At 39.2% G+C, this 27969-nt stretch overlaps 1 protein-coding gene across 1 annotated transcript; it reads right to left on the bottom strand.

Annotated features, from left to right (window-relative positions):
* Nucleotides 1–457: 457 nt before the first annotated feature.
* PSMB7 (proteasome 20S subunit beta 7) lies at nt 458–27617 on the bottom strand. The gene is made up of 8 exons (XM_075519882.1): nt 27511–27617; nt 27301–27394; nt 26826–26923; nt 26375–26515; nt 24991–25106; nt 17217–17275; nt 2740–2891; nt 458–693 (listed from the first exon to the last, which is right to left on the bottom strand). The coding sequence occupies exons 1-8, from the start codon at nt 27570–27572 to the stop codon at nt 582–584; spliced, it is 834 nt and encodes a 277-aa protein (XP_075375997.1). The 5' UTR covers nt 27573–27617; the 3' UTR covers nt 458–581.
* Between the last annotated feature and the right edge of the window lie 352 nt (nt 27618–27969).

A 27969-nucleotide genomic window follows, 5' to 3' on the forward strand; every position in this document is an offset into this window, starting at 1 on the left:
ATTTCCCTGCACTAATGTAAGTAGAAGCAGGCTGCTGTAGGTCAAGGTCAGCAGTTCAAACCACCAGTGCTCACTATTTTCATGCCATTTCTTCATCTGGTACGTATCCATCAAGAAAAGAACATTATGTTAAGTTAAAAGCTGTCAAATGGGGCTTAGGCAGAATCATTTTACCCTTGCTGTTTTGTTCCTAGAGTGAAGTAACAAAACAGCTGTTGTACTCGGTGGGTTTCTGCCCCATATGACAGTATGACGCTTGGTCCACACCAGGAGCCTGGCTCTCCTTTGCACGATAATGCGGCTCTTCTAGGGTGAAGGCCACCTGACTTTCATGGCCCACAACACTAAAAGGACTGGGTAAGAGCCTGCAGTTCTGTTCTGCATCAGCCTCACATTTTCAACAGTGTAAGAAGGGAAAAGCAGCAGAAGAAATCAGCACCACATAAAAAACACTAACTGGGAGAATGGTCAGAGCCCTCTTTATTCTGTATCAGCTGCATTTTTCTCTTGATGCTGGAAGGCTTCTAAGGGTAACTACTTGTGCTGGTCTCCAGTGACACAGAAGGGCTGCACGGGACGGTTCAGGAAGTGTCCATGGTTTGTACAGTTTCATCCACCACCTCAATTTCCAGGAGTGCTACGTTTTCTGTGAGAACAGCAGTAGTTCCTTTTTCACACTTGTATCTACCATACCTGTTAAAGAAATAGGTGAAAATTAAGCTGGAAGATAGTACTACATAGGAAAACTCATTTAAAATTTTAGAACTCATCCGCTTTCTCTGGAAGTTTCTATAGAAGTCCAAGGTAAAGGAACTGTGGTTACTGCAAAATCTAAACCAATTGCAGTAAGTGATAAAGTTTCAGGTAAATGAGCATTTTTAGGAAACACACTGTCTTTAAAATAAATTACCAAGTAACTGGAAAAGCCACTTCATAAAAGTCAGTGGCATCTCATTACAGCATAGGACATTCTCACTGTGTACCCTCGCTCAAAGAACAAGCAATTTATTTATTTTTTGCAACTCTAGAATAATGTTACCAGTGTATCAGCTTTGGGTTTCTGTACTAAAATTAGCTAACATTTAACACAAAGACTGCCTGTAATCAAGCCATGCTTCTGAAATCCTAACAGTGTCTGACTAAATGAGCTGTCACCCTTTTCACCCATCTACACCATAGAATCCAAAATCGCACTTAATGTGTAATAAAACTCTCTCCTAGCAGCCACCTCTAGACATTTCTGCTCAGAGTGAAGTGTCCTGCCTATGAAGTCCAACAGTAAGAAATCCAGAAGACCTTTAACTGGAGCAGTGCAATTCTTTGTGGCTTCGGCCATAGTGTCTGCCTTAGAAAGAAGGGAAAAAGCAATTTATTTAAAAACTCTACTATTTTGGCTGGCAGTGGGTTGAAAAGTTGCACAACTTGTTACACAACGTAAAAGTACATATTGCAAAAGCCTGTAGCTGCCTTGGGGGCTGTGATGTCACTGATTAGGCAATGTAGTTCACCAAGCAACGCTCCAAGTGTTCAGAAATAAGATTTGCCAGCTCCTCTAACACTCAAATTTTGCTCACTTCAGAATGTCGTCACCTCCGTATCCTGGCCGTTCTCAGTATTACAAGACCACACGATACATACTTAAATGTAACCTTGTTCCCAAAGAGTTCCATAGTTGAATGTTTTGACAGAAGATTTAAGAGATTCAGAATTACTGTCTTCAAGAAACAAGCAACAGAATAATGTCACCTTTGTGAAGGATTTACAATACAGTTTCACATGCTGTGCAGACTTCCCATGTGCTTTAAGGAGGTGAACAGTGAGAACTGTAAAATGGGGGCAGCTGTACAAAAATCTGTCTTTTTGATGTGGCTTGCCAAATGGAAGAGGTAGGGGAAAAAAAAGCACAGGTTTCTACATAGTGGAAATGGTTAAGAGAGGACTGTTTGATTAGGAAAGCATGAGTGCTTGCAAGCATTTTTTAGTTTATTTATACATGAACTGGGACTCAAGTTTAGTCCAACTAAAAAAAAAAAAAAAATCTTGTGACTGCTGTATTTAGCTATTAACTGTAAACTGTCCTGTCAACACATCACAGTGTATTTCTGGACAATTCTGAGGAAACTGTAGTGATCAAAACAATGTCTGTGTTGTCTTGCATAGGGCATGCTTTCCAGCCCCTGGCTAGAAAGGGCCTCTAGAAATAGAATAAAACAACGTGGTGGTCAGAGTTGTGGAGCTTTCTCTTGGTATTTGGTTTTGTCCCTGTAGTGGGTTCAAACATAGCGGCTAATGGCAGGCTGTGCTGCCTGATTTTCAAATCCCCACGCTAAGACTGGGCAGAACTGCAGAGGGTACAGCGCTGCCACTAGTCTTTCTTACACCACACAAATTTCAGCAAGAATATGGCAGAACAAGACTATGTTGCTACCTGACAGCAAGAGAAACCCAAGTATCTGCTCAGTCACAAATGCAAAACTCCATTACTTTCTCAAACTGCTGAAACTCAAGAGCAGCCTCATGGCGTGGTAAAGTGGTGGCAGGTAAGAAATTCATTTGTTTCCTTCACACATCTGTAGATACCACTAGCAGCCTCTGTTCAACTGCAGGTACAGCCACTAATTTTGTTTTCTTGTTGAAATTCAATATACAGAGCTAGAGATTACTCTGACAAAATTTAGTGTTATAGAAAACAGGAATTGCTGGGAAGAGCACGGAAAACATACAGCTTCAAATACTAACCTGTCCCCCTTTCTGTTGGCCACATCATATGGACGGAGAAAATCCAACTTGTTCTTGCTTATAACGCAGATATCTATGTTACTGCCGGAGCCCAGATCATTGTATATGCCAGCTGCAATGGCATCTCTCACAAGCTGTTTGGCTTCCTCTTCCTGGAAAAGTTAAAAAAGCTGTCATTGCACAAGTGTTGGCATTTCACAGAAATGTTTGTCCATGTGACAGTGGAAGCTGTGAGCTCTCAGAACAATAAATGAGATACCAGCGCCTTTTTAATCACAGAAGTACTGCAGAGCATTAACAGCAGTCTGCTGAACAGCGGGGCTATCTACAGGGACAACCTTTTATCCTGTTCATGATCCACCCCCCCAGGACGGATCAGACTTAGTAAAAACAGTCAAGGAAGCAAAATTGAGATTTCTGTCTTGAACGGATAAATTTTTACCTTTTTTATCTTCCAGGCTTTTGTGCACGTGTACGTTACAAGTTCCCTATAGTGCCCGCTGTGTAACAGTTGCATACAGATTAAAGACTCACACTAGTTTAGTTACAAGACTTCCCGAGGCAGGGACTATTTAATCATCCTCTGTAGTACCAAAATTATTTCCATGACTTTGTAACATAGCTTGGTTTGCAAAATTTATTTGGCTCATCTTAATAGTAGCTGTGTTGCAAAGCAGCCCAGCTCTGTACTGAATTGTAGCTGGCTAATATTTAACTCCAGTCCTGAACACAAGTGCAGAGAATTTAAAGAAACCTGCTGAAAATACGAGGTAAGTACTAGGTACCTCTGTCAAAATACTGCAATTTGTAGTTAACTTTTTACCATTTAAGTGAAAAAAATGGAAAATTTGCTATTTTTCTGCTGTACACTTCAGAAATTCCATAGGTAACCAAAGCAAAAGATACATTTAATATATTTAATGCATACTGTATTTATATATTTCAAAAGTGTGTGTATTTCTGTATTAGTTTGTATAACTAGTAGAATCATATTTGCAACAAAACTAGAATAGAAAACTAGAAGAAGAAATAAAGCTCACGATTTTTATTGCTTCTGAAACCACACACTAATCCGGCAAAAGTTCTGATGTTTGCTTTGTCACAGGTTTTGTATCTGCTTGCTTTTAAAAAGGCAAACGCACCTGCTGAAATACACATGCTGCACATAACTGAGAAACTTCCTATTAGAAACTAAACAGCCTCAAACAGTGCAATAGCATCTGCGTTAACACACATGTAACATTCACATGAGCGTCTTTTACAAGGAGATATTTCAAATTCATCAAACTCCATTAAAATATTACAACACATCTATAATCACCTTAATCCCCCCCCCCCCCAATAAAATTCATGAATGGTATTGATGTGAAGGCATCAGAAATACAAGTTCTGATATGCCCAATAGCCTTTAGTGGAAAAGAGGAGGTTATTACAGCTGCGCTGGCTCCCTCTACAGATCCCAGGCAGGGCTGATTTTTATTCCAAAGGCAGCTTATTGAAAAATCACAGATCAGATGCAGTGCTGTTAGAAATAATGCGATGCAGCCAGTAAATCCTTGGCTTTGCAGGTGGTGAGCATGAAGAAATGTTGCAAAACAACTTTCCTCATGTATCATTTTAAATCTTGTAGAAACCAGGTAGAGGCATCTGTTCTCAGCACCTACAGGTGCCTGTCCTTGTGACAAAAGATACGCTACCACTTGACAAAGCCCTACAGTTCAGTGTGGGGGTCGAGTCCTGTCCTACACCTCTTCCCACAGCACTGTATTACTTGCCAAGAGACTCAAAACCAGCAAGGACGTGTCCTGCACCCTCAGCTCCACTGAAACCTGTACAGAGTAAGCACTAGTGGTCCAGTCGTATGGCAAAAGCATCAGAACGCAAGGAAAACAGCTTGTGTCCATACATACGTATACGCATACACGCACCCACACAGACTTTCATCTTTTCAGTAGCCTCTTAAGTACATACCAGAGCACATAAGACCCCTTAATTTTTCTCAAAGGTGTATAAGGAACTTACTTGAAAACTGACTACAGCCTGCCTGTTCCAGTAAAGAAAGAACAAGACTGAAACACACCTACGAGCACAGAAGTTTGGACTCGGTTTTATCCTCAAGTCAGTTACGGCAGTTGCTGCTCAGCTGGCCCAAACCGATCACAACTGAATGCTACGTTCAGCACGATCGCTCGTCATTGCTTTGCTGATACTTCACACCTTTGAATAATCTTCTGCCACTAGATGTCATGAACAAAGGAGCAAATACTCACTGCTGATTTTGATAAATGCAGCTTTTTAAAGTTTGCTTCATTTTAAAGGCCTCGGTGTCTCTGCCAGGGTCCTGCCACGTGAAAATAATGATGCTCCGATCCACAGCCCGCTCCTAGAACCTCCGATTCAGACAGCAGCTGCACAAGCCCCAGTGCACAAGCGCAGCCGAAGAGGAGCCCAAAATTAGCTCAGCTACAATCACGTCTGCTCCCAGTGCATACTTTGCATTCTCCGATGGCCCTCTATAAAAGAACTTGTTAATAACAGTATTCCCGTTCCAACAGCTTAATTAAGGTATTGACTAGGAGGGGGGCTTTTTTTTTTTCCAGTAAACTATAGAAATAGCATAAATTCTTATTTCACTCCCAGTTTTATTAGTGTTACTCTCAAAAAAACCCCCTGAATTACACTTTCTACCAAGCTGACTAGAACAAAACAGCCATGCTGTAAAAATAATTCCTGTACCTTTCTTCAGTGGTTTTGGTAATAAAACTCTGATAAGCAAGTATTTCCTTGTTCAACTGATAAAAGACTACTTTCGCTGATTTGTTGCATGCTAAGGGTATTTTAGTACTATAGTGAAAGTAAATATATAAAATAAAACAAAGTATTGTAGATATGTTTTAAAAATTAAGTGGTAGCAAAACCAGAATAATTTTAAGCTATTATCTGAGTGTTAGTATAAGAAAAGCACCACAGCTTAGGAAAACTAAAGCAGATTGGTGGGGGGTTGTTTCACTCTCCCTTTTAATTTCAATTTATTTTTTTTAGACAACAATATAAATCTCAGAGTCCTCTCACTAATTTAAATTTTACTTACTTTTTAAAGGGTACTCCATCAACCTACTGTTACCAAATAGTTCTAAAAATACCCAGCACAGTCAGTAGAGCTCAGCTGTAACTGCACTAAGGCATCCACTACACTGAGAAAGTCTAAAATGTAATCTCAGCTCTTGCATCTGATACAGTGCAGCCTAGTTCATGAACCTGGAATAATTTTAATTTTAGAAAACTCTGCTTCAGTGCCACTTAATCCTCCTCCTCTTTCCATAATTTAGAAAGATGACCAGAATAGCCACAAGGAAAAATCCCCACACCGTGCCTTGACAGAGACCCTGCAAGCAAGGACTGCTATTTTACAATCAGAAAAATAGGGGGTTATCTTGAAAAGTGCTGACACGGTCTTAAGTAGAGGGGCATGAATGAGTCACTGTAATAATTAATCTTAAAAAACCCTAAAAGTTCAGAGTATATAAAAGGAGCACTTCCTACTTTATGGTTGCAAAGACCAAGCTAACTGGGAATATCATTCTCTCGGGTCCGCACTGCTTCTTAAATGAGATTACAGCAAGAGTGATGTACTGTAATACAAGTCAGTTGTGACAAGCAGCACTTTATAGAGCTCTCTGTTTGTCTCCATCACCACATCACACAATGTGTCCCAGGACTCCAATGTGCAACTCCATTTACCACTACATGACAAATGGGCAGCACTTGTAAAAGGCGCAAAGAGGTCCAGATCAGCCGTGTAATGGTCACCACAGATGTACCGTACTGCTTGAGGGGGGGAAAAACAGACCCCCAAGTTCATTAAAGTGACCAGTAATGGATCTTTCAAAATGTGTCTTAGGAATAGTACAGTAAAGGCTAAAATAAATAACTCAGCATGGAAGGCTAATCTGAAATGGTGTTTGATAAATTATTTATAACACAGACAATTGTCTGCATTTAATATTGGAGCTACTGGTAGCATCTTTAAAAGATGATTTATGTGTTGTAATGCCATTAAGCTTTATATGGGCCCACTGCTAGCTATAAAGTCTGCTGAGATTTAGAGAATGAGTTTTAAACTGTCACTGCAACATCATAGCAGATAGAGCCTGTATTAAATCTTTACTTTAAACCTGTTATCTGGAGAGTTGCATTTTGTAGACACTCAAGACCTGATAGATTACCTCTCTACAGCTGCTATGGTGCAAGTCCCAAACAGCACCAATAAGGAACTTTTACACATTATTCTTGTATATGACTTGAATCAAGTTTCTCTTCTCACTTAAGCAATTTCCAGATTTCAAATGCTACTGAAGTAAAAAAGAAAGAGACTTTCCTACAGAAGATGGGGATATTTCTACATCATATTAATACTATCTTTACTAATACCTTCTAAACAAGTTTATCATTATGCCTCCAGCAGTAAAGGGAGCAGCTGGAACGGCTTTGTGAATATTATTTCCTCCACATTTTTTATCTTGCTTGCAAAGTTACACAGGAGATGTCGTTTCCAGATTTAAAAACTGTAGAAAGGACATTTTTTTCATTCTTACCAAAGTGAAATGAATACCTTCTGCAGGTCACCAGTATCCTGTTAGATATAGGATATGTAGTGCAGTTCTCCAATAATATATCTTCTCAAGAATTTGAAATACAGTACACTCACTCATCCTATACTAATATTCATTGTGTGTAACAATTTTTGTAATACTAAAAAAATTCAAATATTTATCACAACTGTTTTACAACAATGAAATTTGTTCAAATTATGTAATGTACAAAGTCAATCCTACTTAAAGTGAGAATCCACAAGACTCATGTGGGAAGAGAAGGGGAGGGGGGAAAAAAATCAGAAGCTTCAGGAAGGACAATGGTAATAAAAAAAATAAATCTATAAAGGAGTGTTGGGAATTTAGAGCTAGGAAAGTGATACCTCTTGAAGGACATAAGCACCTACAGAAGCATAATTAGACTTTGGAAGAGTAATCAGCAGACTACAACATGTGAGAGGATGTGTAAGTCTGCCTGTTGGGAGAAGCTGTGGTAGAGATCAATATGTAACTGGAAGCAACGCTAAAGTCTGCTGGCTAAGTCCAAAGAGATAACAAAACTGAGAAGCAAAGTACTTTGTGTTTTTCTTGTAAAGGGAGATTGAAAGACTTCATTAGTAAGAATGAATTTGTTTTGGCTACCTTTTGAAGCTGGAAAAGGGCTGGCACATGTAATTTAAACCACTCAGGTTTAACAAATATTCACCAAAAATAAAGTACGCATTTCAAGTAGTACTTCATAATCAGATGAATTACACACCTTGTTTCATAATATAAGTATTTTTTAAATAGACCTATGCTAGAATCAAAATATTTTGCTTTTCTTTCCTCTTTGATCAGGTGAATGAAATTTAAAAGTAGCCAGTCCTTCTAGCTCTCCCCCTGCCCTTCTTCCTCACCATCTTTTGTTTGTGCTCTGAAAAGTCACAAAGTTAGAAGCAGAATGCTGAGATCTTACGGTCCAAACAATGCAAAACAGGCTATTAAAATAGATACATGTGATGAATATGTAGGATCAGGATTCCAAATCACAGAAAACAGGATTAAACTGACATGCCAAATGACCACAGCACAAAGAAACATTTACAAGATAGAAGTTGCAAGTAGAAAGAGTTAAAGCAGTGATCACGCCAAAGGCAAAGGGGTTATGAAAATCAGAATCTGTAAGACTAGCAGCATCTGGGAGACGTGGAGCAGCAACACACAAAGATGGGTCCTGGGAACAACCACCAGCTCGTGCATAAAGAAGAATGGGTAGAAATTGTCAGAATATTCCCAGCACGTGGTGGAGAAATTAAGATGTCTAAAAGTATCTAGGACTAAAACTATGCCCTGTAATAGGTATAAAGACGACATCGCCTCCATTCTGCTGAATTTTAACCACACACTATTTTGGAATCGTGTGTGCTCTAAAGAAAAAACTTAAATCTAACAAAAAATATGCCTTCAAATATCATATACAGGTTTACTTAGTTTTACTGAACAGCTGTTAAAGATGAAGATAAACAGAAATGTAGTAGTTTCTAAAGCAAAAGTGTGGGGGGGAAGTGAAATAACAACTCTTTACTTTGTGTGTTAAACGGCTAAGTTATTTTAAATCAAAGTAACACGTATCATGTTATATTCCAGTTCTGTTTCCACAGCCTTATTAACAAGAAACTGAAATGCTCCAAATTCTGAAACATTACTTTCATTCACTTGCCGGAAGGTAAGTGAATGACTCAATATTTGCACAACAAACAGTGTCAAGGACTCAACAACTATTAAATATGATTAGAATTTTCTCTCCAGAATACATCCTGTGCAAATGCTGTGGAACACGCCTTCTGTTTGGAATGGTAACTTTAAATACATTTGTCTAAATTCTAACTTCTCTGAAGCTTTCAAAGCTGGACTTCTATTTAAAAGAAGAAAGAAAAAACAGTAAGAACAGCACAGACCAGCGTCAGTTACATACGCTCCTGTATTTCCTTGTGCCACTGTACTACTAGTCTGTTCATCACTTGGCACTCTCTCAAATGCAAAGTCTACAGAGCCTGCCTGTGCCACCATCACCAGCGCAGCACCTTAGAAGACAGAAGCCCAACTGACTTAAACCCCTGGATGATGAACGCATCAGGGTTACTGTGCTGCCTACGTTACACAAAAAATACAGAAAAATTAGTTTTATTAGGAAGTAGCAGTCTTCAGCATAAATACAGCATGGGCAGGAAATTATGCAAAAAGAAATCTGAGCATAGCACTGACCTAGCAGTCCTGTTGGAACTCAGCAGTTTGAGGTTTTACACAAATGCACCTACATTCATTCATTCATAATCACAGAATCATAAATCAGGTAATTCTGTACTGAATTTGATGTCAGTTTTGTTGTGAATAATATGTTAGTAAATGTTTATTTTTCTAACTGTTTTCTACTAAGAACTTTTCAAATAAAATGCACCTTAGTCCCCAGTTATTATTCTCAGTGATTAGTTTTTTCATGTTCCACAGTAGACGCCTGCAAGCCCAGACTCATCACCACCTCCCCCTTTCTGATACCATACACCACACAAGTATAATAAACCATGTTAATATTTCATACCAGTGTGAAATATGCTGGAGTATCAATTCAACATCTGCTGTCTTTAGGGTACTGGCGTCCCGCAGAGACACTTTCAATTTGTAATTGAGTTCTATACTGAATTAATCAGCAGTTTATCTTTTTTAGTAAAATAACGTCTTCTCCACTAACATGGATTTACATTAACAATTTATGCCAAATTACCTGCCAAGGCAAGAAACTTATATGCTTCGGAACTACTATTCAATAACATTAGTTCCTATATGTCATTCCTTACATGAAGATTAGTACAATACATATTTCCAATGGTACAGAATTAAATTACAAGCTCCTCTCACAACTACAGGATTTCTTTTAATACTATGTCCATACTTTGGACCAAGAATGAATATGAAAATTCATTTAATCTATCACTTCTTATGTCTGGGTGAAGTTCATGGTGTTTTTAGGGAACTGATTCTCAAAATAAAGCGAACTCTCTCAACAGTAACAGGGCTGTAAATCCTGCCAGGCTGCAAGAATTCTACTCTTGACACTGCGATATCCTCAACTTTCTGTACAGCTGCATTACCGTACAGTAACATACAGAACCTTAGCCACCAGGAAATAGCCAGAAAAGTAAACCACGCTAAAGATGACAGTTAAAATTATTATATATTATTACTGCATATCAAAAAATGAATATCCAGCAATAACATGTCTGGCTTCCAACAAAGCAAGCCTCTGTCCCTATGACTGACTTTACCTCTGAAAAAAGGATGGAAGGGAATGATGATCAACATTTTATTTGGAAAAAGAAGACTTGGGCCCTCTGGTAATTTTTCCTTCCTAATACACCAAAATGCTCCATACAGCTTATTGGCTGGGAGGGAGCCTCCCCTGACAGCCCAGGCCGACTCCCACCCTCCGCCTCATTCCCATTCACTCTTCCCCGCTCAGGCACAGAAATTGCACTCTGCCTCCACAGCCCTCGCCGCAGGAGCGGCACTCGGGCTTCGTGCCATGTGAAATATTTTCCAGTACGTTTTGCCTGTGTTCTGCAGTTATGGGAGATATACAAACTGAAACAATTTAAACTGGAACACCTGCTCCTGAGAAATGCATCAAAAATAATTACCTGTCCTACGGCTACCCTGTGCAGTGAAATGATCTCTTAACATGGAGCCCTGCTTCCGACTAGCTTGTCTACATTATTACGTACAAAGTTTAAGTGTTACTTTCGTAAAGGTGAAGAAATTGTTGCTCTTTGTCATGCAGCGAGGCCCAATTTAAACTAAGGTAAAATTTATTTCCCTCAATATAGTCTATAAACAGAAAACTAGAAGAAGGTGCTACTGGGTATCACTGGTAACTCAGACCGATACTGCTGGCAGTTTCCCACCTATTTCTGCACAGAAATTGTGCTTTGATATATTCAAAAAACACACCTCAAAACACTTCTCCAGTAACCCGAGACATTCCAGAGCACATCTAGCTAGCACATTTTAAATCAGCCTCATATTTCCCATTTAATGTTAGTTCTGCAAAGGAAATCAATCCAAGGCACAATTCTGTGAAAGAAGATGAGAACAGTACTAACTGTCCAATGCGTCAAGCAGAAACCAGGTTACCGCAGAATAATTTTAATCTAATAATAAGAGACAGCATGATAAGCCTTTATTTTCTGGATGACTGTCTGCACTAACACCTGATATTTACCCATGGAAATTCAAGTCTCTGAAGGAGACAATGATACAGGTATGTAAGGAAAGCATGAAATTTCTTATTGCCATGAGCTCTGTCAGAACAGGCAGTGAAGATATGCCACTAACAGTCTCAGTTATTGTCACTGGGTAATGAAATAAACAGATACACAGAGCACATAAACACTAAGTACTTATTTTTGTTCACAGAATCAGATCCCCCCCCATCTACTTAATCTCTGTGTTTGACACCAACAGGGGTTCAAGTATCTCAGGCAGGCTCTCCAGCTTAACTCTGATAGTCTGGCTTGATCTCTATTGTCTGCTGTCTGAGTTCAGCCGACAAACCTCCCAGCAAGTGGTCACCTTCCTATGGAGTCATTAAACCTCTGAATGTCAGCTGGTGGGATTAGCCTGCAGACTTCCACACCTGAGCCCTATGGCAGGGACACAGGCATTTTGATCACCATCACTAATGAATACAGAATTCATATGCAGCTTGTCATTGCTCTTGAGCCTTGAATCACACAGATGCAGGCTAAATAAGACTGATGAGACAACTATTGTTGAAGATTAGAGAGTTTTGACAGTTTCCAAAAATAGCTCGGTATTATTGTCAGTAGTTAATAAACAAAAATTATACCACCATATTGACGGACAGTAGGAAATAGGAGCACAGAAACATCTGAATGATCTGTAAGTCGGCTGTTTAAAAATGGAAGAAAGTGACATGTTTTTGTAATATTTTGTGCTAAGCCTGATGCATTTTTACTGAAATAAGAGGTACACAGTGAAAGCTGAATTTAGACTACTTTCCACTTTGATACAGCAAAGACCTTCGGCAGACATTGAGCATCCGGAGGAAGGCGTTCTTTGTGCCTCAGCTTCTTCACTCTGGGGATACGGGGCTGCTCAAAGTACCTCAAAAATCAGTGGCAAAGCCAGAAACAAAACCACAAACCAGAAGAGCCTGAGTCTGCACATTTTGCAACTTCCAGTCCTCTTCCTTCCTATAATTTTGTGAACACACCTACTCTGACAGCTGCAACTATCAACTGAAAAAGGTTACTACCTCCAACTCCTCCTGTCTGCCCATCATTCCTCCTTTTACAGAGGATTGCCCAAATCTGCCAGCTGAATTGCTCATAAGATTGCTCCCTAACCCATGTTTGTCAAAACCAAACAAGTTAGCAAAAGCAATCACTGCAATGCTCACAAAAGCAAAGCTGCCCAACAGGTGAAGGAGTGCAAATCTCTGGTAGGAGAGCAAGATGCAGTACTTCGGACAGCATAGCTACTGCGGGAGGGTAAGTGCCTACGCTCCAAGTGGAATATAGTCAGAACAGCCCCCTCTTATTTTTAAGATGTTCCTACCCCTCCAGAGTCTTTTGTTTTCATTCAGTACCACTTGACTTCCTGGCACACTAAAAAAAGTGGTCTAATAAATGACTGTAAATATAATCTCACTTTTTTGGTGTGATCTATTTTAGAAATAGTTATTTAATATCTGCCAGACTACCTCCTTCCATTTTTTTTCCACCTATTCCGTGCCCCTGAACTCATTACACAAAGATTTACTTCCCTTTCCCTGCAATAGTTCTGCTTTCTGTGGCTTCTACTGATTCTCTTCCTTTTGGATCCTCTTTTTATTAAACCTGGCTGTTTTGATGAAATACAGAAAAGAAATGAAGTTACAAGCAGCCTGTTTCCTTGCTTAAACATGAAGCTCTTGTCAGAAGGCTACAACATAGCCTCGCTGTACATCAAGCAATTCTTCTACAGACAAAAAGCTTCTACTTTTCAAACAACAGAAGTCAAATACCAGAATAAAATACATAATACCTCCCCAATCTCCCTAGGAATTCAACAACCACAGTATAGATAAACCCAGAATTCCAGCTTTTAATACTGTAGACATTTTTTTCCCAGATCATGACTGTTTCCATATCCACTGACTCAGAGTATTTCTTTACTATTGTTTAACACCAGAAGGCATGAATGCATTTGCAAAATCTGACTGTAAGGTTTAAAAACCATGTGGCTACTCTATTGAAACTCGATTGAAAGAAAAATTGGCTGCAATGAAAGATCTAAGCTCAAAACACTCCATTAGATGTGCTGTTCTTCCACTTATGTTTTTTAAAGTAGATCTATAGCTGCCCACATGACAGATTAATATTGTTCCACAGTAGTTAGGTGCTTGGCATTACATTTTTGAAGCATCTACAGGCCTTCAGGGCTGAAAGCGTTCACATCTTCAGCAATCTATAATGGTTCCTCTAGAGGCCAGCACTTGCTTCATAATGAAACATGCCTCCATAAATCAGACTGCAGAAGTGGCACTCGTGTACGTCACCATCTATCTTAGCACTTTCTCTGAAGGATGTTGGGTAAAGATCATCTCCCGGCATTGCAACCAGGGAAAGGACCATCACAGTTGGCATTGATAAAGCATGTGCTACTTAAATCTGAAGACACACTAAGTCTATGGAAAAAAAACACATCCTGCTGGTGTTAGCATGCCTCAGGCACTGGTAGAAGCTTCAGCAACTCATCTTCAAAAGGCAGAGCCAGGGCTCTAGAAACCTGCAAAAATTGGCTAAGCCTGCAGTATTTTTTTTTTATTTTATTTTTTTTAAGTTGAGCATCTTCAAAGTCTATGATTCTAACTGTAGGGCACAGCAGCTGCCACTGCAGATTTGATCCTCTCAGCTTTTGGCAGCTCTCAACTTGAAATTCTAGCAAAAGAATTTTTCAAGTTGCTATTATTGCCTGTCATGGATTTATAAATATTGTGCACTATCTGCTGTGGCATGGCTCTCATGGGACACCAGCGCATGCCAAAAGCATAACAGAATGAAAAACAGTTCCTATTCTTCAAATAAATGCTAATTTTTTTTTAACTGTGCTCACACGATGTGTTTGGTGATCAGCTTCAATAGTACAGAATATATATCAGAGGCAAAAAAGCTGATTGTCTTTTCCAGTAGTATTCAGCTGCTACTTTCATTAAGCTTGTTTAATTACATTCCAGATGCTAATTTGCAAGTCGATACCAGAGGGTGCAGGACAGTTTGCCTTTGAATCATTTTTCTGTGATGTGATGGTCCTGAAGCACACCACTACCTTCCAGTAGCCCTAGCAAGATATTCTGACAATTAGTGCAAAAGAAAGCAGTACTGATCTTGACAGAAAAATATTAATCCTCTACCCATTTTATTAAATTAATCTCCAGGAATTTTATCATTGCCATTTCATAGGAAATTTTGTGTAAAATATACATACTGTACTTGAGATTTAATTTGCTTTAATTTCAATAGAAATATCATTTGTTATTTTGTTACTTTACTGGAAAAAAAAAAACCACATCTGACTTAAAAAGTAAATATTTTAAGCTGGTAGCCATAACAGAATATGAAGCATTTAAGAGTACAGTTGAGCTTTATCACCTGAAACTTGCTGGTTAATACGATTACTAAATTGTTATTAGATAACAGAATACCTAGTAAAACCAAAGGACGAGTTAAGGCACATGCAAGTCTCAAAGATCTAAATATCTATTTCAACAAATTGGTAGGCTGCATTTCTACATGCTTGTTGTAACAGTGAAGATCTGCTGCCATTTATGGTTGTGTATGAAGACAATTTAATTAGGATGACCTTTCTAAATAAGAAAAGTTGGAGATTTACCAATTTTGGTGCCTTTTCTGGTTGCTCTTACACAAAGAATGACTTAAAATACAAGCTTGAAAACTAGCTGAGAATAAGATTAAATTTCATAGTGCAGCTCTTTGACATTTGTATCTTTGAAAGCGGGCTATCATGCTGTAGCTGTTGATTCCAAGGATTTGTAGTCCATGTTTTCAGTATGAATAGCACACATGCCAAGCGCACAGTCACACAAGAAGAGGCTGGAAGAAGAGAGGCTGGAAGAAGAGACTGTGTCGTTCTTACAGCGGCATGAGGGGAGAGCAAAAAAAAAAAAGTAGAGTCTCCCTCTGTCTAGTGGTTCTTTCCATCAGTCATCCAGTATAATGCTACTTACAGAAGAAACTTGAGTGCCTATTAAAAATATTTCAATATTTCTGATAGCATTTATAAATATACCAGGGGCCAGAAGTCCAGTGTCTTCAGATATTGCCCAGAACATTGCAGCAACACAGGAATCCTGGATCTTACTGCATTTTCGTAATTTTGCACACCTACAACTATTTCATATATACTGACAGAAAAGGAGCCAGTTCCAGGAATAATTGGAAAACTGCTTATTACTAACTCTTAAGCAGTTTAACTGCTAGAAAGCTTCTCAAAACAAGGTGGATTTTTTTTTTTTTTTTTAAATCAACTGGTATTACACATCACATTTCTTCAGGGGATGTAATAGGGTATGACACGTCATTTTACATTTAAAATTTAATTAAGTGATTTTAGAGAGGAACTCAGTGCACTTATGGCATCATCACCTGAAACTATACTGCAGACATGCCAACATTTGAAGGGGAGGAAATGACCCACAGCACTTGCAGTACAAAGATGAGGAACATCTGAAGACCTTTTCTGAAGTAAATCAACTTTTTCCTTTTCCACATTATTCAGTGATAGTAAAAAGCTGTCAGATTTGTTATACCTGCATTTTAGGCTGAAATGATTGCAACTGTTAGTGTTACAAGTCATTTTTAATGTGTTCGATTTTCAATTTTGTGTTCAATTCTCAGTTTTTTCTTTACTGTGAAATTATTAATCGATTGGAATGAGAAGGAGCATTCACAGAACGTCTGAAGAGATTAATGTGGTTTAAAAGATGGCTTGACATTACTGAGGCATTTTACAAAATATGGTCACAGAAAGCCATTTAATTGTTTTGGTTTTATTTTCATCAATAGTCTGTCTGCATAACTGGATTTTTCACTGTTGAGTTTACCAGGCACTGAACATGGTGTAACTCATTGTAAGGAAATACTATAAATAATACAAAAATAATGTACTGCATACATTCATAAAAAAATAACGGAATAACTTTTTCTGATCTTAATCATGACACTCCAGCTTTTAGCTCTCCTGAATGATTCTCTATAATGAACAACCAAACATTTTCAATTTTTATCAAGATCATCAGCAAAACACAAACAACCTACAACCTTATAAATCTTCTGATAATCAGCTTTTAAGTAGCTATTAAAAATAAAAGTGCAGTTACTAGTTCTGAACATACCCAATCAACCAGAAATCTAATTGGTTTCATACACTACTTGAACATTTTTTTGTTGCTTTTACAATCATGCATTCTCTTTTCAAGATTGAGAGATAAGGACTGACTACTGAGGGAAAAACAGCAATATTGACTATGCAAGGACTCTTACATTCCTGAAAACTATAATCAGCAAGTTGTATGTTTTTAAAGCTTTCACCTACATTCAAATCACACAAGTTTTCCATACATAAATTTGCAAGAAGCTCTATTTCTTTAAATTTATTTTACCCATCAACTTTTACAGCTTTGCACTAAGCTGACATTAGTACATTTTTAAGTGCAGGGAAACTAGAGCAGATTTAACTTTTTTAAAGCTTCAAACCTCTTAAGTTCTTAGGATCATGAGCATTATTGAGGGAAGAAACACTGAGCTTTAAGAAAAAATTCCTTACCTCCATGTCCGGTTTGTATTTATCTTCAAATATTGCCATAGCTGCTAATGATCCAGAACCTACAGTAACAACATTAGGACACTTATTTAGCTAATGTATTTGGATACAGTATTTTTTTAAAGAACAGGATAGCAAATATCAGCAGCACAAACCAGACTGAAGTCTACCTTAGCTTACCATACACTCTGAAGTGTCTACCCTCTTTAAGTCCAGCGCCTAATTTAATCCTAAATTTATAGCTAGTGTACACAGACTTGTCATGGTCCCCATTCTGACAGCCTTTTTCTTTTTACTATTTTGAACGTTAAGATATGAAAACGAGAATAGAAAAAGAGTGAGCTGAATGCCACAGTTTGTAATTCCTACTCCTCCATTTCTCCTGTCCCACTTTTGTGCCTGGCCACGTTAGAGGGTATGTCACTTAATACTAAGACACTCAGAATTAACAGATTGTTTTAACGAGCTGCCCTGGCACAGTCACCTTTAGGCATGGGGATGAGTAAACTAGCAATGGTAATAGGGTAGCTGGCTGCTGCCACCAGGTTATCTGCTTTAACACAGTTTATTATGCATTTACTTTGTGCCATTATTTTTACACTGAACAATAACAGCTGAACAGACAAAATGACGGATATGAAAACATGAGTTTAACGCTACTTCTCTTAAAGGATGCAGTGCAAGTGTAGCAATGGAACAGAAGCTGTCTCTACCCAAAGCACTGTAACTGCAGGTGTTATAAATGTGCTTTCCGTAAATTAATACAAAAAGCAGTATGATACTATTTGAAACTGTAAACTTGCTTTGTTCAGAAAGAGCGAGTCTTCAGGAAGATATCTTGTCCATCTGTGGCCCTAACCATATTTCAGAGCGCGCTACTTTTGGGGAGTGAATAAAGTTACCTGCAATTTTTTACTCCAATTAGAAGATTTTTTGGCAGTTATTACTTTTTAACTTGTTTTGCATACTGCTATCTGTTTAGCTGGGTCACAGAGAAAGCCATATTTTCTATTTAAAATGATTTGTGTATATCGCTTGACCACCTCAATGGTTTAGTGAAAGAAAAAGGCAGCGATTAAACAGTTTCAAATGAGGTGTCCTGCTGATTTTATCAAGTCTGCTGAATGTATAATGAAAAAGCAGAAGCTGACAGTGACACTGTTGAGAAAATACAGACTACCTTATCTGAACCATTTAAGGAGGTCCAATTATAGATCAAATTTAAAGGGTAGAAACAGCAGATTTACAGACACAAATCAATGAACATGGTAATCCCAATGAATATGACAGATATTCCTGTTACAGAATATTGCTGTGGTTGAGGATCATTACCTTTACAGTACCAAATACATCACATCTAAAAGCAGTAGGACACTCTAAGTGTGTACTTGTATTACAGGCAATGACTATTCATTTACACCTTGGAGCAATACATGACTCAATTTTTTAAATGCTGAAACTGGGAATAAAGAAGATTTTTACGCAACTAATAGCAGAAATGAACCACTGACACAAACAGCTGATATCACAGAACAAATCACAAATAAAAGGAATTTTACTGAGCCTTCAAACAAGGTCAAAATAAGGTGTGTTCCAAAACAAATACAGGACTTGAACCATAAAATAATTCTTCTTGTGGAATGACATAGGAACATTTATAAGGGGGGGGGGAGATCTGAGATACCATCTCAAGCTATGGCCACATTCTTACCAGACTCAAATGAAGGCCTACCATAAGCAGAATGGGAAGCCTCAAAACTAGAAAACAATCTTACCCTTGGATAAGGGTTCTTTGAAAAAATTAGAGTATAAAGACAAGAATGAAAGTATAAAAGGTAATATCTGACAGAAATGACTGCATTAAAGCTACTAAGCTAAAAAAAGTAGTCTTAATTTCTTAAAACTTCTACTGACAAATAAAAATTATCAATAACACAAATACTGCAATAATCTCATACATGGCTCAGACTGGATTCATTCCTCCAGCTCATTTTTTAAAGAAGTTCCCAAAAGAACCTATGGGCAAGAACTCTGTAGACTTATAAAGAAGAAAGAGGCGAGGGGAAGAGGGGGGAACCTTATGTTACATTACATTAAATCCTTTACATATAAAGAATTGTACTGTTAATTATTTATCTCGCTATATTACCAAGATGCAAATAAAAGCCAAATTTATCTCACTATATTACCAAGATGCAAATAAATGCCAAATTTAATATCACTTTAAATAAATAAATGCAGACAGTCCTACAGCGTAAGTTTTCAGAGAGTTCTTGAAAGTATTAATTTATCTAAACCTACATGTAGACATTTACATCTAAAAACCACAATCCCAAGGAGGTTCTAACAGAACAGGAAGTAAAGCTGGAAAAGCGTAATAAACTCAAGGTTTTTTTCTCTATTGCTTATAAATCCTAAACGCAAGTTTTATAAGCTTGCGTTTAAAAAAGTGCCTTAGCAAAAGTCTCACAGCACAGCTAAGCATTCTCTGAAAGAACAGATTTTTGTAATCTTAAATAGCACAATGAAAATTCTTTACTCTTACTAGCACCAGATGTAAACACTGTGTTTTTAGAAACACAAATAGATGTATACTTCTGAGTTCCTGCATCAAAACAAATCATCTGCTGTTTGACAACAGCAATATGAACAATTTTAAAAAATACTAATGATGTGCATATATTCACCTGTAGCTCCTTAACAAAGAAAAACCCCTCAAGCCCCCTGTTTGCACTGCAGGTGGACTCAAACCCCATCACTTGACCATCCATGCAGAAAACCAGCAGTGGACAGTTGCTCGCGAGCACAGTTGTGAACTTCACTATCTAGTTACACCGACTTCCCTCTACTTGTCAAATTCCACATACGATCCAAACAACCCCACAATGTTCCAAGTAGATCAACCGACTTGTGAAAGCTATGCATTGTAACAGGAGAGCTAGCAATAAAAATCTGTGAACTTAAGTAAACATTGGAAGTATGGTTTTCTTATTGCAGTACCTATAAAAGCACAGAAAACTTAGATATTAAGGGTCTATGGAGAACTTGTTTGCATGTGGGGAAACAGCTGTTCTCTTGTCCATGTATTCAGTGCCCACCAATAATTCATTTTTAACAAGCATACTTTGCCTTTACATAGAAACAAGCTTAACAATTCCCAAACATAATGTCTGGAGAAAGATAAAAACCAAACATTGCAAAACACCATCCATTAGTTAGGTATAGATGTTCCCACCTCATACACACCATAATTGATTTAAGTCACTACCAGTTAGGATTCAACATTGCTAAGATGCAGCAGTTCAATCTCAAATCTATTAAAACGTTCAGGAAGGCTGCGAGATAATGCATCATTAAATAGTGTCTTTAACTGAGCTCAGATTCAAAGTAATACCAAACCAGATATTTATCTTAGATAGATAACTTTAGTTTGAAATCTTAACAACACACAACCAATGCAGAAATAGGAGCTTTTCTTTGTTGGATTTTTTTTTTAAATGTTGGCAGTTTACAACTGTTCTGTGTATGAGCAATATGGATAATTAAAACAAAGTATAATTGGTAAAGTCATCATGTATTTGTATTATATAACATTCAGGAAAAAACCTTTCAGCTAGATTTTTAAAAACCACTAAGTGCTATGAATGGTTACACTTCAACAATCTTGGAAACACAATCATCAAGAAAAAACCACTGTATCAATTCCAAAGAATTTATTTTGCATACATTTTCAGTAAGCTACACTTTAGAAACAAATATTCAGGAAGTATTAATCTAGCATCTAAATATATAAAAATATTGATTGCCAAACAAATTATAAATAACTAAAGAAAGTGAGATGCAGAGCTGTATTCTGAGGCAAATGCTTTTCAGTCTGATATGCTTTTAATGCATTCAGCTTGATAATGCTTTTCAGCATGAATCAGGGAAGTTAGGAGACCCTAAGAGATTTTATTTTTTTCTTCTTTAAAAGACATTGGTCATTTCATAAGTTTTCACAACCAAGTTATTCAAAAATTTTCTTGACTAAACTAATAAACTCACTTTAAAAATCCCAGAGTTGTAGCACTTCAGTATTGATTTAAAGTGAAAGGTAATTATTGATACATAGCAAAAAATCCAGCTGACAATAATTTCCACTGTGTTTTGCAACTGCAGTAGCTTTTCTAAAACAGATGAACAGGATCTTTTTAGCAGAACATTCACTGAAGACAACTTCTTATTGCTAAGCACAGTCCATTTTCATCACCCAAGGACCTGTTTGCTACCTCAGCCTGCCACACTGGAGGACGTACGGAGCCTTGAGAGAGTAACAGTTAGCACTTCCTAATCCATCAGTGTCAGGGCTCCCTGACAGGGCATTTATTCACACGCACTCATTGTTATTCAATTTGCTGTTCATTCTAGGTAAAAATTCGGTGATCTCCACAGCCCCATCGATTGGGATAATTTTTCACCCTGGTTCCTGGCTGAGGGGCTGAGACTCAGCAGTGGTAGTGCTTGCTCTGCAGGACGACATTGCCAATGCATGAAGAGCTGATTTATGAATATGAAGCAACACTGGTACCAGGGGACTAGCTTTAGCCACTAGAGACGACTGGAACATACTTACTGTTTCCGAAAGCTGAACTACAGACTTCAAGTGCTTTAATTTTATGCATGCATTTCATTATAAGTCTTGGCCAGAAGCTTTCCTAGACAAGCCAAGCAATCAGACAATCTTGCATCGCTTGCTGAAATCCAATTTTGTCCTTTGTCAGCATAAACAGTTTAATTTGATGCTTTCACTCCTGAGTAAGCACTGAGTATCTTTTAAGTCTCCCTTGCAAGGGAGGACACCACTCTGTCCATCCACAAACACTCTCCAGCTAAATAAAAACACGCTCCAGCACATTAAAACAAACAAAAACCCAACACCTCAACCACCTTTCCTATTTAATACTGAATTTCCAGAAATTAACTGGCCAAAAATACCTACCCTGATTTATTAAACTGCCCTTAGAATATTGGGGGAAATAGAAATTAAAAAAAAAAAAAAAAACCAACCACCCCAACAAACAATAGATTAGTCTAAATAAGATCAAAATAAAATTCCAACTACCATCTCTGATTTGACCTTTGATACCTTTGCTGCTCAGTTCTATCTTTCATTTATATGCATAAGCAAATCTTTTTACTAAAGTATATCCTAGTCACTGGAGAAAGTATCAGTGTACCAGGTGTAAAAAGGTAAAGGACATTTATGCTGAGAAGGGCTTTGTTTGACAGCATGGACAAAAGTAACATGTAATCACCAGACACAGAGCTGGTACAGCTGACAGCCAAAGCTGAAGCTAGAATGAACTTAATCCATTGATATGCTCCTTCCTACTTGTTTGAACTTATTCTGCTACTGTGTTATTTTTGTGGAGAGAAAGAGGAGTGGCCAGGATTTTCAGGAATGCCACATTTTAAAGCTTTTAAAACACAGGCCCAAAAGTAAACATGTACATAACAGAAACTGTGTGACTTCATTCAGGCAATCAACTACTAGCAGCCAGCCGTACAGAGTCGAGTCAGTTACAGTTTTACAGTTAACTACAATATTGGGTATAAGGCAATTATAAGACTCAGACATTTACTTTTTTATATCAAAGGCTAAACAATGACATCACATGACTGTTACATGGATTTTATTCACCAAGTAATTTCCCAGCTCCTAAGGTAATGGCACCATCTATTGGCCCATGACCGCCTCTGCAGAATTTCTGCAAGCTAATCGCAGTTCTCGTTATAGTTAACCAGACGATTCAGTTTAACAGCTGCACTGTTTCAGCAGTGCAAAGATCCAGAAGAAAAAGAAAAACCTTTAACATTTCCAAGAATATAGTAAGTACACATTTTACCTAGAGATACCAACCATGAACAGAAAAAGATTAACTAAAATTATATTTTCCCATGACAGAGTCGGCATAAAAGCTGCATCAGACATAGGCTGAATCTGATTTACTAATCTAACACAATTTTCAAATGAATTTTCTTTTCCAGTAGTTTTATTTGGACTCTACATTACACTTCTACAGCTCTACCAAAACCCAGCTTTCATTTAAAATCGTCCAAGCCTTCAAAATGAAATATACAAGTCTGAAATGATAGAGTATCTTCCTGAGTGATCAGAGAGCAAAAATAATTGCAACCCTGGTTATGTTCGGAATTCTACTTTTTCCAGACATAGGATATTCTCAGTAGGGCATTAACCTTAAAAGCCACAGATGAAACTGTGCAAGAATATTATTAGCTCAGAAGGCACTAGTTTAATCTCTTACCAGTGTCTCAGTGACATCTCTTACCATTTTTTACCCTTTCCTCCCAGATTATTGCCTGTAAATCACAAAAGAATTCAGAACTAATCAAACAAGCTCAACACTACTACTGAAAATACTCCCTTTGCCAATGACTGGGCAAGTTCTGTAATATTTAGAGATGTGAGTGTCCTTCCCTTCAACAATGCACACATTATTTCCCTTCTCAAAAACATACAAGGATGATGGTGATCACTAAGGCTCTCCTGCAAGTCGCAGAGCTTATTATAGCTTATTACTTCAGGACTCTTACCACAGGGACTCTCCAAGCATCCCTCAACAGTTAAGAAACAGAAGATGTCTAAAGAAACAATTTTATCTAGAGGACATGGACAAAGAACAGTTAGAAGACACAGGAGGAATGACAAGTTAAATTCACAAATCAAGATTAGAGATGAATGAAGATTTTGTATCCTGTAATACAGTGTCTTCCTGAATATACTCATAAGAGGCTCTAACTGGGTTGTTTAGCAAGATCACAGGTAAATGGGTATATGCACAAGAGCCGTTTCACAACTTGAAATTATTGCTACCGCAAAGCGGTATTGTGTTTTTTATTGTGTTTTTATCCTTAATGTTGCTTTTGTAACTGGTCTTGACAGGGTAGTACCTAAATGCCAAAAAAGCGTGCAAAAATCTGTGGTTTCAGCTTTCGGTATTGTCACACTCCCTAATTCAAAACTGAACGAGATGTACACAGAACTGCATATACATATAGCTCAAATTATTGTTATTACAGAAAATGTTACAGAGACAGAAGAGTTGGGGTACTAACACTTAATAAGCTGATGGTGGGCTACTAGTGTCAAGTTGACCCCAACAACAGACAGAATTAAAACTTATTTACTGAGAAGCTCCATACAGTAGTTAAAACCAATTGTTATACGTAGCAAGTAAACCAGGTGTTGCTTCACTACAACAAAGCACCTTCTTGAGTAAAATACAGCTGCTACTTGGCAAGAAATACAACAGTCCCAAAGGAGAAGCAAGGCACATTTTTCCTAATGCAACTACAGAAAAACTTCAGGCAGAACGTAATTCCCCAAGTGAGACTTCATATGAACCATGAGTTAGGACTCTCTGCAAATCAAGTTTCTAAGGATATATATATTTTTTTATACAGCAAGTTTTTGGGAATCCCACAATTCTCTTGCTTTAAGGTATACTGGGGAACACACACAGCAACTTTCCCAATACCAATTTTTTGGCAGCTTAGATAAGGTAGTACAATAGCCCATGTTTTTCAGGTGTTAGAAGCAAAACATAACAGTGCACCTGCCTTACAAATACGGGCACAACTTTATCTTTGAAGTCTGAGGTCTGTACAGCTCCCAGCAAACAATAGAATTTAAGTGAAAACATTTTAAATAACAATTTGAAGTGTTCACACTTTTTACCAGGCAGTTGTGTTACAAAACTGAGGGCGTATCACTCACCCATGGTAACGTAAGGCAGTTTGTCAGTTGATCCATGGGGATGTATGCTGTAAAGGTGAGGTCCTGTGACGTCTACTCCCCCTAAAACCAGGGCAGCACCAATGTAGCCTTGATACCTAGGAGCAATGTTCGTACGTGAAAGTCCACAATAAAGCTGTGGTTCTTTTTAACACAATGCACGCATGTGAGAATTTTTCTGTGATTACACCAGGTACACTCTGTACCAGAAAGACTACTTACTATCTGTGACCAACAGTTTAACCTAAGAAATTTACTAAAACACAGTCTATTTCAGTGTCAAGCAGAACAAGCAAGCAGGCTGGACCATACATTTGTGCTAACAGGGAGAAGATTTGGATCAGTTTTCAAGCCTTAAATGAAATTCATGTATTTGCAATTAAGTTTTTAGAGACTTCAAAGAAAATGTATTCCTTCATTTCCCACATGAGATATTCTTGGCTGCTTCAACTTTTCAATTTATTGTTTTGTGACACACTTAAAAAAAGGCAAACTACCCATCAGTACAAGCACTAAGTGACTGAGCTGAATTATTGTAATTTATCTAGGTCACTTGGTTGCACAAAGCGTTTTCTTTTCATTGCTTTATTTCACCTTCCTGGAGACTTTCCAATAGCTTGAACAATATCTTTAGTTGAATACACTTGTTTCATTCTTTCCTTCTCTTTCAATATCATTTTTTACTTCTGCAAAAGGCAGTACTATACAGTACTGGAATACTTAAGTTTGGAGAGTACGCCCTCACTCTAAGGGCATGTTCTACCCCATGCTGCTAGTTAGGAAGTTCAACTGCCATACAATAATGATCTGTGATCAGTCAAGCAATCAAATAAAGTCTTAAGATAACTGCAGTACAACTTCCAACCATTTTACTCATTTATCTCGCTATGCCACCAGCAGAGTTCTATATTAACAGCTGTGGGCTTCAAACAGTTAAACACTTTATTCTTTTGAAAGTAAAATACATTTTGAGATAGTGATTCTATTACAAGTCATATGAAAGTCTCAATTTTACAAGCCTGCACATTAGAAGATCATTACTGGTCCAGCCACCTCGCCACAAAGATACACATCAGTTTTCAGGGGTGTGATCAACAGTTTATTAAACTATTGGCCTTCTATTTTTGCAATGTAAACACTAGCAACGCTGTACAAGTATAGCATCAGTTCTCTAAAACACCATAGACTTGATTTCTCTTCCATCTCAGTTCAAAAGCCTATGAAGCAAAGAGCAATTATTAAATCTTTCCTAAAGTCTTATTATGAAAGTTAAGCAGGCTAAGGAAGAATGCTCCTTCACAGGAACTTAAATATTATCTAGTGGTTTTAACAGCATTGCGAATAAACAAGAAACCCATTTGGTTACCTGAAAAGCATTTGCTTTAGCATTCGATTAGCTGTGACAACTCTTGGAAGTCGTCCAGTAGATAGTGAATGGAGCTCCAGATTGGAAGAGATCAGCTGAGTTGTCATATCAGTATCTGCAGCTGTTCCAGCACCACAACAACTGAAAAACATTATGAGCAAATTAGGAAAAGGTGGGGAGGACAGGGGAAACAAATAACTCTATGCTTTATCCAAATAGAAGTTTTCTCATTGCAAAATTGAGGAAATTAAGTTCCCATACAGTCAATATTTTCAGAGCATGAAACAAGACTGTCTGTTCAAGTGTACATGAAATAGCAAAAATCCCCAGGTCTTGCTAATAAATTATCATTTTAAAGTACACCTTAATATTTGCTGTTAGCAAAGGACATGGCTAAGAATCCCAACACTATTGCCAATACCATTATACAATAAACAATTTTAACACTTACTAGATATTAGGAGAAATGAAGTGTATTTTCGAACAGTTCTTGTCAGCAACAACCATTCCTTCAGTTGCTCTCGTATCTGCTCCGAGGACTATGCCATCCTACAGAAAGAGAGGATTATTCCCAAAGCCTCGATCTCCAAAGGGGACCTTCCCGGCACTGACGGCGAGGCCGGCTGCAAGGCCCCGGGGCGTGGGGCAGCTCCGGAGGCAGCCGGCAGGAGCCGGCTCCGCACAGGCCGGGGCGCCAAGCGTGACTCAGCAGCGCGGAACCTCCGCCACGAGCCGGCCGGCACGCCGCTTCCGACGAGGCCGCCCCGGGGCCGAGCGGCCTTTCCCCGGCTCCAGCTCCGGAGCGAGGGGCGGCCGCGCCCCCGCCCGGTTCGGCCTCGGCCTGGAGCGGAGGAGCGGCCCGCGGGCCGGCCCGGCCTCCTGCCCGCCGCGAAGCACCAGAGGGACGCGCCCGGCGCCCCCCTCACCTTGAAGACGACGCCGGCGATGGTGGTGCCCGTCTTGCGGGCGGCGGGCAGCCGCTGCCCCTTCTGAACGAGCTCGGCCTCCAGGAGGGAGTTCCTGCAACACAGGGCGAGAAGTGGCGCCGGGCGGGGACCTCCCCCGGCCGCAGCCCCCCCCCCCCCGGCGTCCCGCTGCCGCCCGGGCCCAGCCCCGGCGTCCCGCCCGCGCCTCACCGAGCACAGTTGTCGAAGCTGAAGCCGCCGCTCGGCGCCCGCAGCACGGAGACCGCCGCCATCTTACCGCTCCGGCAGGGACAGGCGACGCTCTGCCGAGTGCTTCCGGGTCAGCCGCCGGCGCGCGCACTGGGGGCGGGGCCGGACCGCCTCTGCCTGCCCGCAGCCCGCGAAATGGCGGCGGCGGCGGTGGCGGCGCCGGGCCCGGCGGTGCCGGGCGGTGGGGGCCGGTCCGAGTCCAGGCCGGGCCCTGCCGGCGGGAGCGGCTCTCCGGGGTTACTGGCCGGGGGGCGCTGGGGAGGGACCGCGACCGCGGCCGGGGGCTCGGACGTCCCTGCGGGGGATGTGTCTGGCTTCGGTTCTGCCGCGGTTTGTGTCCGCATCGGCCCTTGGCGCTGGGGCCTGTCGGCGCCGCGGTAACGGGCAGCTTTAACGGCAGCCCTCAGGTTTCTGAGGAGG

This window comes from Mycteria americana, chromosome 17, assembly GCF_035582795.1.
Source record: "Mycteria americana isolate JAX WOST 10 ecotype Jacksonville Zoo and Gardens chromosome 17, USCA_MyAme_1.0, whole genome shotgun sequence".
Taxonomy (NCBI): Eukaryota; Metazoa; Chordata; class Aves; order Ciconiiformes; family Ciconiidae; genus Mycteria; species Mycteria americana.

Bases quoted from the DNA above. Each gene is read 5' to 3' on its own strand.
- PSMB7 (XM_075519882.1), bottom strand. From the start codon at position 27,572: ATGGCGGCGGTCTCCGTGCTGCGGGCGCCGAGCGGCGGCTTCAGCTTC. The intron at 26,924-27,300 runs GTGAGGGGGGCG...CTCTTTCTGTAG, and splicing joins TCGCCGGCGTCGTCTTCAAG to GATGGCATAGTCCTCGGAGC. The intron at 694-2,739 runs GTTAGTATTTGA...TTTCTTTAACAG, and splicing joins GCCAACAGAAAGGGGGACAG to GTATGGTAGATACAAGTGTG.